We start from the raw sequence: 10,209 nt of genomic DNA, 5'->3' as shown, positions 1-10,209 counted from the left end.
AGAGGTAGGAAATGAAGAAATACATAGCAATACATGTAGATTACATGGCCACAGACTGAATCTTGTGGCATATTGGAAACAAGAAATACAAAGCATATCAAGAAATCCTTATTCCAAGAAAATTTAAAGTATACCGGCAACAAAAAGCTGCTAAAACATTAAAAAACAAGTAGCCATGACCCTGAACTGTAACTTCTCTGAATTTTGAAGTCCTCAAATTTTACCGCGTTTAATTGTTAAAAAATCATCTCGAGAGAGCAGCAATTCTCAAAATCCAGTACGAACAAGGGAAGAAAGTTTTTAGCTTCTTTTCTCGCCTGCATTTTTTCCTTGGTTTTCCTTCTTCGTCAGCGGGAACAACCACCACATTTACCGAAATTGGGCCTTATTGGGCCGCTTGTCGTCTCGCCAGCTTCCCCTGCGTTGCACGGCTCTCTTCCCTTCCTCACGATGTAACTCAAAGTCTGAAGCAAGCTCAGAAGAAAAAAAACTCAAAGTCTGAAGCCGCCTTCTGCCCCAGATCCCGCTCAACTAGCTCGTTTCTCTCACGCGGCAGAGCATCATCTACCCACGGAATTCCTTATTCGTCCCGCAAAATCTCGCCTTCCCTGCTCGGATCTGAGCTCGTAAGGTATGGAGAGCCTCACCTCACCAAAAAGGCCTTTTCCCCCTGATCTTTTGAAGTTCAGATATTTAGTTTTCGTTGTGGTAGTTCCTGCTGTGCTGCGAGTATCTTGTCGGCCAAGCATAGCTCTATTGTTTTGTAAACTATCTCTTGGACCAACTTTAGCTGTTGATTTTTCTTTGGAGAATCTCCGTACAGCTTGAACCTTTTTGTCAATTAGTGTCTTTTTTTATTGCGTTGTGGCAACTCAAAATTTGCATGTCAACTACTGTTTTCAATGTTGGAATATGCCCTGTTCCGGATGATCTTGCGGAACACATGTCCGACTTTCTAGTTGCACTTCTTACAAAGTTGGTCATGGATTCATGGTTCATGACCAACTTTCAGCGCACTGATTTTGTGTTTTTTTATGCTTACTCTTGATTATGTTCTTTCTGTGTGCATGTCAGCATGTGTGCCTGTCACTAATTAATCATATTTGCAGATAACCTTCGACAGTGACACTATATCTTATTTGTATTACTCATTCTGTTGCAGCAAAATGGTGATCCTTTGTGCTGCCCACCCTGCTCCTTTGGTTCATTCTGAATTTTTATCTGGGTGGTTATCACTGAACAGTTCCAGAATGCCTTACGGTCTGAAATCAACCGGAAGGAAACTCAGAAACCTAAACAGACATCGGCGGATGATCACTCTGGCAAAAAGTTCTTCATTACAAGGTATGCCTCCTAAAAAATATAGCAAAACATCTTGTTCATCCAAATATATGTCCACTGTTATGATTTGAGTTGTGAATTTGTGACTGAACCTAAACTTCTTGTTAATATTCAGACCATAAAATTACTGAATTGCTGCCTTCCATTTTACTGTCCAGATTCAGCGGCCTCTGTAAAGCCATCTCGTCTTCTGCCAACAGTTGAACCAAAAACATTTCCCAATAGTGTCCCTGAGGAGATACTGTCAAAAGTCAGATTAGAAGAATCGGATGCCTTTTATATACTAGAGCTTAGCACCAGTAGAGAACTCAGCTCCTCTTTGTTAGATAAGAACGCCGCAATCTTAGTCTGCTTAATTGATGTTGACGGCGACTCCTTGTTACAAAGAGTACCTGCGATCTATGGAGACGAACCTGCACATGGCACCAAACCATTACAATCCCTTCCCTTTCAAAGTGGTTCAGTTGATATCATCACCTTTAAAGGTCCCAAATTGCAGACAGTCAAAGAAATCTGGATCGGCCTTGAATCAGGTACAGTATCCACCTAGTTGTTTGCTCTGTGCAAATATGTGCTCGGTGCTTACTAATACTAATGTACTCTCTTCATTTTCTTAACATTACCCTTGAAGATCAGGTTCATGGAGATTAGATGGTTTAAGTTTGAAAGTGATCCATGGAGCACTGAATACGCCTACAGATCTTGAGGGGACACTTGGGTTCAGCGGTTTGCAGTACACGTTCGACAAACTCAATGCGCTGCTTGGTGAGGATGGAGCTTCAGTAGCGGAAGCAAGGCCTATTGCTGTCACTGACCTGTCAGGAATTAGCATTTCTGATCTTCAAGAAGGACAGTTATCCTCAGCAAGGACAGTTGAAAGCATCATGGAAATGAAGGAGGATGGATTGAGAGAGTATGCTGACCTTAAGCAATCCTTGCTGCTCTACGACATATCTATTGTTATCACAGGTTTCTCGGCCTTCACTCTGGCTTCGAATGATGGAGCGGCCTACTCGTTCCTTGTCGGTGGTATTGGAGGATTCCTGTATCTATTGCTGCTCCAAAGATCTGTCGATGGGTTGCCGGCAATTAGTTCCCCTTCAGAAGCGAGCAGTTCAGAGACATCTCTGAATTTCAGCGGCATCAGAAGGCCATGGTTGATATTATCGATTTTGATGGTTGCTGGGGCTGTTGCACTGAAGTACGGTGCTGGCGGTGACAGCTTCGAGCTGACTCCGACTGAGCTCTTTGTTGGAGCCGCAGGGTTCCTGGCGAACAAGGTTGCTGTTCTTCTGGCAGCATTCAAACCCTTGCAAAGCAATTTGGAGAATGAAGATGGATCTCTGGACTGAGCTTCTTGATGACATTTCTCTGAATGTACTTGCATTATGTAAATAAGAGGGTAAAGTGCAACAAGTTACAACTAATAGTAGCTTGAGAAAGATATGAAGCCAAGTATCGAAAGTGCAGGAGGCCACAAGATCTCACATAGAATGGAAGAGTACATGCTTGTCACTTGAGTCTTGTGGTAACTTCATACTGTCAGCTTGCACAACCACACAAGCTCATCTCTTGAGCTTTTGAGGGTCAATCAAGAATAAAGGTCCGGATGATAAATCATGAATACAATTCTGTCCTGTTGTACTATAACCCAAACTTGGATCGTTCAGCTCTAGTCTACCCAAACTTGAGTACTTTGACTGCGCTCATAGGCATGTAGACCGTGACCCCTGCAGTTGCCATTGACCTCAAGTGGTCCAAATGTTCATTTAGGTGAGATGGTATGGCTATTAGGAACAGTTCTAGCAGTACCATATGTTATAATTCTGTAACTAGACTAGCCAAATTTACTGCACAATTGGACCGTTAGATATTACAGTACACATGTCTATTTACAAGTACTGTTGTATTTGTTATAGGCTTGATATTCTTATAATTGGAAATATAGTTGTATGTCTTCCATCCCTGTAATACTTAAGTGTATTATAGACCCTAAATTGATATCGATTTTTTTGTCTGATTAATGTTACTGTATATACGTAGTATATCTAGGCCCCTAAGTATATCAGTGAGCGTTGAGGCTTATTATGGCCCTAGTGCCCTGCTTTCCCAACAATATTTGTGCTTTTCGTGTGATTGCAATCTGTTTCCAATACCTTTTATGCTCTGGAAGATATCTCTGCCAAAATCTGCTGGATGACATGTAGGTCACGTCTCAAGTATTAGAATCGTAATGTGAGTGATCTGTCAGATTTCTAGCGTTGTTTTTTTTCTCTGCGGTTACATAGCATTCAACTGGTTCATCATTTATATATATTCATGGTAGTATGAAAAGAAGATGCCAGGGAAGGAAGAAAGCGACCACGCTCCACCGCCCACCTTGCCGGGCACGGGAAGACGTGGCTGGCCGCGGCGTCGCCGGCGGAGGTGAGGCCGAAAACCTTAGGGTTTCGGGTGCGGGTGCGGGGCTCAACGGAAAACTTAGGGGCAGGTGGGGGATCGCCGGAGAACTTAGGGGAGGGCGGGTGAGGGCTCGCCGGAGTTGGGGGAGCTTTAGAGGTAAGGCCAAGGTGGCAGCAGACCGGCGGTGGGCTGCAGTGGAGTAGGGCGGCACGGCGAGGCACCGCGTTAGCGGTGGCGGCCACAGGCGGTCTGGCCGGCGGCAGCGGGAGCAGGACTGACTTGGTCTCGAGAGGAAGGAGAAGATTCACAACAGGAAGCAGACGGTGATGGGCTGTGGCCCACGAAAACCTGCAGTGTGCGTTGACCCTCTCGCGGACGCTAAATGCGTCAATTAGTAGCACCCGCGACTCTCCTTGCCGAAACGAACCATTCACAAAGGGTGCCCTTTAGGGGACGCGTTTTTTTTTACCGTGTTTGGAGAACGTCGCTTTCCTTTTATTCAAATTTAATTATATTTTAAAATTTTGAATGAAAATGGTTAGATTTTATCTAACCCTAGCCTACTGGCCACCCGACGGTGAGTTCGACGACCCCGCCCCATCGTCACCTGCCCTTCGATGTAGCTTCTGCGCCGCGCACTGATGGTGCTCCGGGGACGGCGCCAGACAATCTTGGTGGTGGTTGTTGTGGAAGCGGTTGTGAAACCCCAAGAGGAAAGTGTGATTAGCACAGCAGCACGTTTTCCCTTAGTAAGAAACCAAGGTTTAATCGACCAGTAGGAGAAAGACGTAACTTCTGAAGGTGTTGCTAGATGACTAGTGGCAGGCACTACCGGCGTCAGCAACAACGTGGAACCTACACACAACACAACCAAAATACTTTCCCAACTTACAGTGAGGTTGTCAATCTCACCGGTTTGCTGAACACAAAGGATTAGACGTATCGAGTTGAAAGAGATGTTTGCAATAATTAAAGAGAACAGAGCTTTGCAGTAAGTAACAGAGCAGGATTGCAGTGGATGAATTTATCACTTTAAAGGAAAGGACCGGAATCCACAGTTCACTAAAGGTGTCTCTCCATAAAGATAAATAACATGATGGATGAACAAATTACAGATGGGCAATTGACAGAATATCGATCATATATGACAAGATGATTACTATGAGATTCATTTGGGCATTACAACATAATACATAGACCGTAATCCAACTGCGTCTATGACTAATAATCCACCTTCCGGTTACCGTCCGAACCCGTTTCAATATTAAGTTGCAAATAACAGATTATCGCATTAAGCAATGTGTGTAAAGTAAACAAAAATATTGTTGTTTTCTCCCTAGTAGCAACAACACATTTACAATCTTAGAAGTTATTGTCACTCTCATGAACTTACTATCGAGCATAAATACTCCCTCTTGGAGTCACAAGCATCTACTTGGCCAGAGTATCTACTAGCAACGGAGAGCATGCAAGATCACAAATAACATATGGCAAGAATATATAATCGATCTCAACATAGTACACAATATTCATCGGATCCCAGCAAACATAACATGTAGCATTACATAAAGATGATCTTGATCATGTAGGGCAGCTCACAAGATCTAAACATGAGGCACAAATTGGAGAAGACAACCATCTAGCTACTGTTATGGACCCATAGTCCAGGGATGAACTACTCACGCATCACTTCGGAGGCGGGCATGGCAATGTAAATGCCTCCGATGATGATTTCCCCCTCCGGCAGGGTGCCGGGAAGAGCTTCAGAACCCACCGAGATGGGTTCTGGAATGGCGGCCGCGACGGAACTTTTCGTGGATGGAGGCTCGGGTATTCAGGGTTTTCGCGAGATCGTGATAAAATAGGCCGAGGGGCGATGTCGGTGGAGTCCTGGGGGCCCACACCACCCCTAAGCGTGGGCCAGGGCCAGGCCGCGCCTAGGGATGGCGTGGCCGCCCTGCTGCCCCCCTTCGACTCCCCTCTGGACTATGTCTTCGTTACGTAAAAATATTGACTTCAGCTTTTGTTTTGTCCAATTCCGCCAATGCCGAAGAGCCAGTAGCTAGATGGTTGTCTTCTCCTCATTGTGCTATCATGTTAGATCTTGTGAGATGCCTATCATGATCAAGATCATCTATTTGTAATGCTACATGTTTTGTTTGTTGGGATCCGATGAATATTGAATACTATATCAAGTTGATTATCAATCTATCATATATGTTGTTTATGTTCTTGCATGCTCTCCGTTGCTAGTAGAGGCTCGGCCAAGTTGATACTTGTAACTCCAAGAGGGAGTATTTATGCTCGATAGTGGGTTCATGCCTCCATTGAATCCGGGACAATGTGATGAAAGTTCTAAGGTTGTGGATGTCTGTTGCCACTAGGGATAAAACATCAATGCTTTGTCTAAGGATATTTGTGTTGATTACATTACGCACCATACTTAATGCAATTGTCTCGTTGTTTGCAACTTAATACCGGAAGGGGTTCGGATGATAACCTGAAAGTGGACTTTTTAGGCATAGATGCATGCTGGATAGCGGTCTATGTATTTTGTCGTAATGCCCTGATTAAATCTCATAGTACTCATCATGATATATGTAAGTGCATTGTTATGCCGTCTTTATTTGTCAATTGCCCAACTGTAATTTGTTCACCCAACATGCTATTTATCTTATGGGAGAGACACCACTAGTGAACTGTGGACCCCGGTCCTATTCTTTACATCTGAAATACAATCTACTGCAATTGTTCTTTATCGTTCTTCGCAAACAAACATCATCATCCACACTATACATCTAATCATTTGTTTACAGCAAGCCGGTGAGATTGACAACCTCAATGTTACGTTGGGGCAAAGTACTTTGATTGTGTTGTGCAGGTTCCACGTTGGCGCCGGAATCCCTGGTGTTGCGCCGCACTACACTCCGCCACCAACAACCTTCACGTGTTCCTTGACTCCTGCTGGTTCGATAACCTTGGTTTCTTACTGAGGGAAAACTTGCTACTGTACGCATCACACCTTCCTCTTGGGGTTCCCAACGGACGTGTGTCTTGCACGCATCAAGCTCTTTTTCTGACGCCGTTGCCGGGGAACTGAAGAAAAGCTACACCACGGAAATTGCCAATTCCCACGGCAACAGCTCTTTTTCTGGCGCCGTTGCCGGGGAGATCAAGACACGCTGCAAGGGGAGTCTCCCACATCCAATCTCTTTACTTTGTTTTGTCTTGCTTTACTTCACTTTATTTACTGCTTTGTTTGCTCTCTATATCAAAAATACAAAAAAATTAGTTGCTAGCTTTACTTTATTTACTGTCTTGTTTGCATTCCCTATATTAAAAACACAAAAAATTTAGCTACTTGCATTTACTTTATTTAGTTTGCTTTATTTACTACTGCTAAAATGGGTACTGTTGAGAATACTAAGTTGTGTGATTTCACTAGCACAAATAATGATGATTTTCTATGCACACCTGTTGCTCCACCTGCTACTGCAGCAGAATTCTTTGAAATTAAACCTGCTTTACTAAATCTTGTCATGAGAGAGCAATTTTCTGGTGTTAGTTCTGATGATGCTGCTGTCCATCTTAATAATTTTGTTGAACTTTGTGAAATGCAAAAGTATAAGGATGTAGATGGTGATATTATAAAATTTAAATTGTTTCCTTTCTCCTTAAGAGGAAGAGCTAAATATTGGTTGCTATCTTTGCCTAAGAATAGTATTGATTCATGGACTAAATGTAAAGATGCTTTCATTGGTAGATATTATCCACCTGCTAAAATTATATCTTTGAGAAGTAGCATAATGAATTTTAAGCAATTAGATAATGAACATGTTGCTCAAGCATGGGAGAGAATGAAGTTACCTTGTGATTCTATTATTAGAACAAATTATGATGTCGATGCTTCATCTCTTGATGTTACTTGATTCACACTTTCTGCGCCTAGCTGAAAGGCGTTAAAGAAAAGCGCTTATGGAAGACAACCCATTATTTTACTTCTGCACTTTTGTTTTATATTTGAGTCTTGGAAGTTGTTACTACTGTAGCAACCTCTCCTTATCTTTATTTTATTGCATTGTTGCGCCAAGTAAAGTCTTTGATAGTAATGTTGATACTAGATTTGGATAACTGCGCAGAAACAGATTTCTTACTGTCACGAAATTGAGCAGCCCCTTCTGTAGGTAATTTAGAAAAATCTGCAAATCTACGTGCGTGATCCTCAGATATGTACGCAACTTTCATTCAATTTGAGCATTTTCATATGAGCAAGTTAAGTGCCACAGAAAAATTCTTCTTTACGGACTGTTCTGTTTTGACAGATTCTACCTTTTATTTCGCATTGCCTGTTTTGCTATGTTTGATGGATTTCTTTGTTCCATTAACTTTCGGTAGCTTTGTGCAATGTCCAGAAGTGTTAAGAATGATTATGTCACCTCTGAATATATGAATTTTCAATTATGCACTAACCCTCTAATGAGTTTGTTTCGAGTTTGGTGTGGAGGAAGTTTTCAAGGGTCAAGAGAGGAGGATGATACAATATGATCAAGAAGAGTGAAAAGTCTAAGCTTGGGGATGCCCCCGTGGTTCATCACTGCATATTTCAAGAAGACTCAAGCATCTAAGCTTGGGGATGACCAAGGCATCCACTTCTTCATCGACAACTTATCAGGTCACCTCTAGTGAAACTATATTTTTATTCAGTCACATCTTATGTGCTTTACTTGGAGCGTCTGTTTGTTTTTGTTTGAATAAAATCGGATCCTAGCATTCCTTGTGTGGGAGAGAGACATGCTCCGTTGTTTCGTATGAACACATATGTTCTTAGCTTTATTCTTAATGTTCATTGCGAAGATTGAATTGCTTCGTTCATTGTTATATGGTTGGAAACAGAAAAATGATGCATGTGGTCATTGGTATAATGTCTTGAATAATTTGATACTTGGCAATTGTTGTGCTCATATAGATCATGTTTAAGCTCTTGCATCATGTACTTTGCACCCATTAATGAAGAACTACATAGAGCTTGTTAAAATTTGGTTTGCATGATTAGTTTCTCTAGAGTCTAGATATTTTTCTGGTTAAGGTGTTTGAACAACAAGGAGACGATGTAAAGTCTTATAATTCTTACAATATGTTCATATGTGATTTTTGCTGCACCGTTTTATACTTGAGTTTGCTTCAAACAACCTTGCTAGCCTAGCCTTGTATTGAGAGGGAATTCTTCTCGTGCATCCAAATCCTTGAGCCAAAAACTATGCCATTTGTGTCCACCATACCTACCTACTACATGGTATTTCTCTGCCATTCCAAAGTCCATTACTTGAGTGCTACCTTTAAAATTCTATCCTTTGCCTTTACAATACATAGCTCATGGGAAAATAGCCTTAAAAACTATTGTGGTATTGAATATGTACTTATGTATCTTATTTCTTAATAAGTTGCTTGTTGAGCGGTAACCATGTTTCTGGGGACGCCATCAACTTTTACCTTTGTTGAATATCATGTGAGTTGCTATGCATGTTTGTCTTGTCTGAAGTACGGGCGATTTTCATGATCAAATGGTTTGAGTATGCATATTGTTAGAGAAGAACATTGGGCCGCTAACTAAAGCCATGATCCATGGTGGAAGTTTCAGTTTGGACAATCAATACTCAATCTCTTATGAGAATATTATCTGTTGTTAAATGCTTATGCATTAAAGAGGAGTCCATTATCTGTTGTCTATGTTGTCCCGGTATGGATGTCTAAGTTGAGAATAATCAAAAGCGAGAAATCCAATGCGAGCTTTCTCCTTAGACCTTTGTACAGGCGGCATAGAGGTACCCCTTTGTGACACTTGGTTGAAACATATGTTATGCAATGATAATCCATGTTAATCCAAGCTAATTAGGACAAGGTGCGAGCACTATTGGTATACTATGCATGAGGCTTGCAACTTATAGGATATCTTATACATAACACATATGATTTATTACTACCGTTGACAAAATTATTTCTATGTTTTCAAAATGAAAAGCTCTAGCACAAAAATAGTAATCCATGCTTCCCTCTGCGAAGGGCCTATCTTCTACTTTATTGTTGAGTCAGTTTACCTATTCTTTCTATCTTAGAAGCAAACACTTGTGTCAACTGTGTGCATTGATTCTTACATGTTTACCTATTGCACTTGTTATATTACTTTGTGTTGACAATTATCCATGAGATAAATATGTTGAAGTTGAAAGCAACCGCTGAAACTTATATCTTCCTTTGTGTTGTTTCAAAGCTTTCTACTAAGAATTTATTGCTTTATGAGTAATTCTTATGCAAGTCTTATTGATGCTTGTCTTGAAAGTACTATTCATGAAAAGTCTTTGCTATATGATTCAGCTTGTTTACTCATTGTCTTCATCATTGCTTCGAATCGCTGCATTCATCTCATATGCTTTACAATAGTATTGATCAAGATTATGATAGCATGTC

The 10,209-nt window shown here is 41.5% G+C and overlaps 1 protein-coding gene across 1 annotated transcript; it reads left to right on the top strand.

Moving 5' to 3' along the window:
- The first annotated feature begins 430 nt into the window (after positions 1-430).
- On the top strand, positions 431-3,338 carry LOC124677686. The gene is made up of 4 exons (XM_047213651.1): positions 431-631; positions 1,163-1,344; positions 1,500-1,874; positions 1,978-3,338. Exons 2-4 carry the CDS (start codon positions 1,167-1,169, stop codon positions 2,691-2,693), a joined length of 1,269 nt encoding a protein of 422 aa, XP_047069607.1. The 5' UTR covers positions 431-631; positions 1,163-1,166; the 3' UTR covers positions 2,694-3,338.
- The last annotated feature ends 6,871 nt before the right edge of the window (positions 3,339-10,209 follow it).

This window comes from Lolium rigidum, chromosome 7 (genome assembly GCF_022539505.1).
Source record: "Lolium rigidum isolate FL_2022 chromosome 7, APGP_CSIRO_Lrig_0.1, whole genome shotgun sequence".
In the NCBI taxonomy this organism is placed as follows: Eukaryota; Viridiplantae; Streptophyta; class Magnoliopsida; order Poales; family Poaceae; genus Lolium; species Lolium rigidum.
Note: the sequence above shows the minus strand (reverse complement) of the source record. Positions and strands in the feature narration are given on the sequence as shown.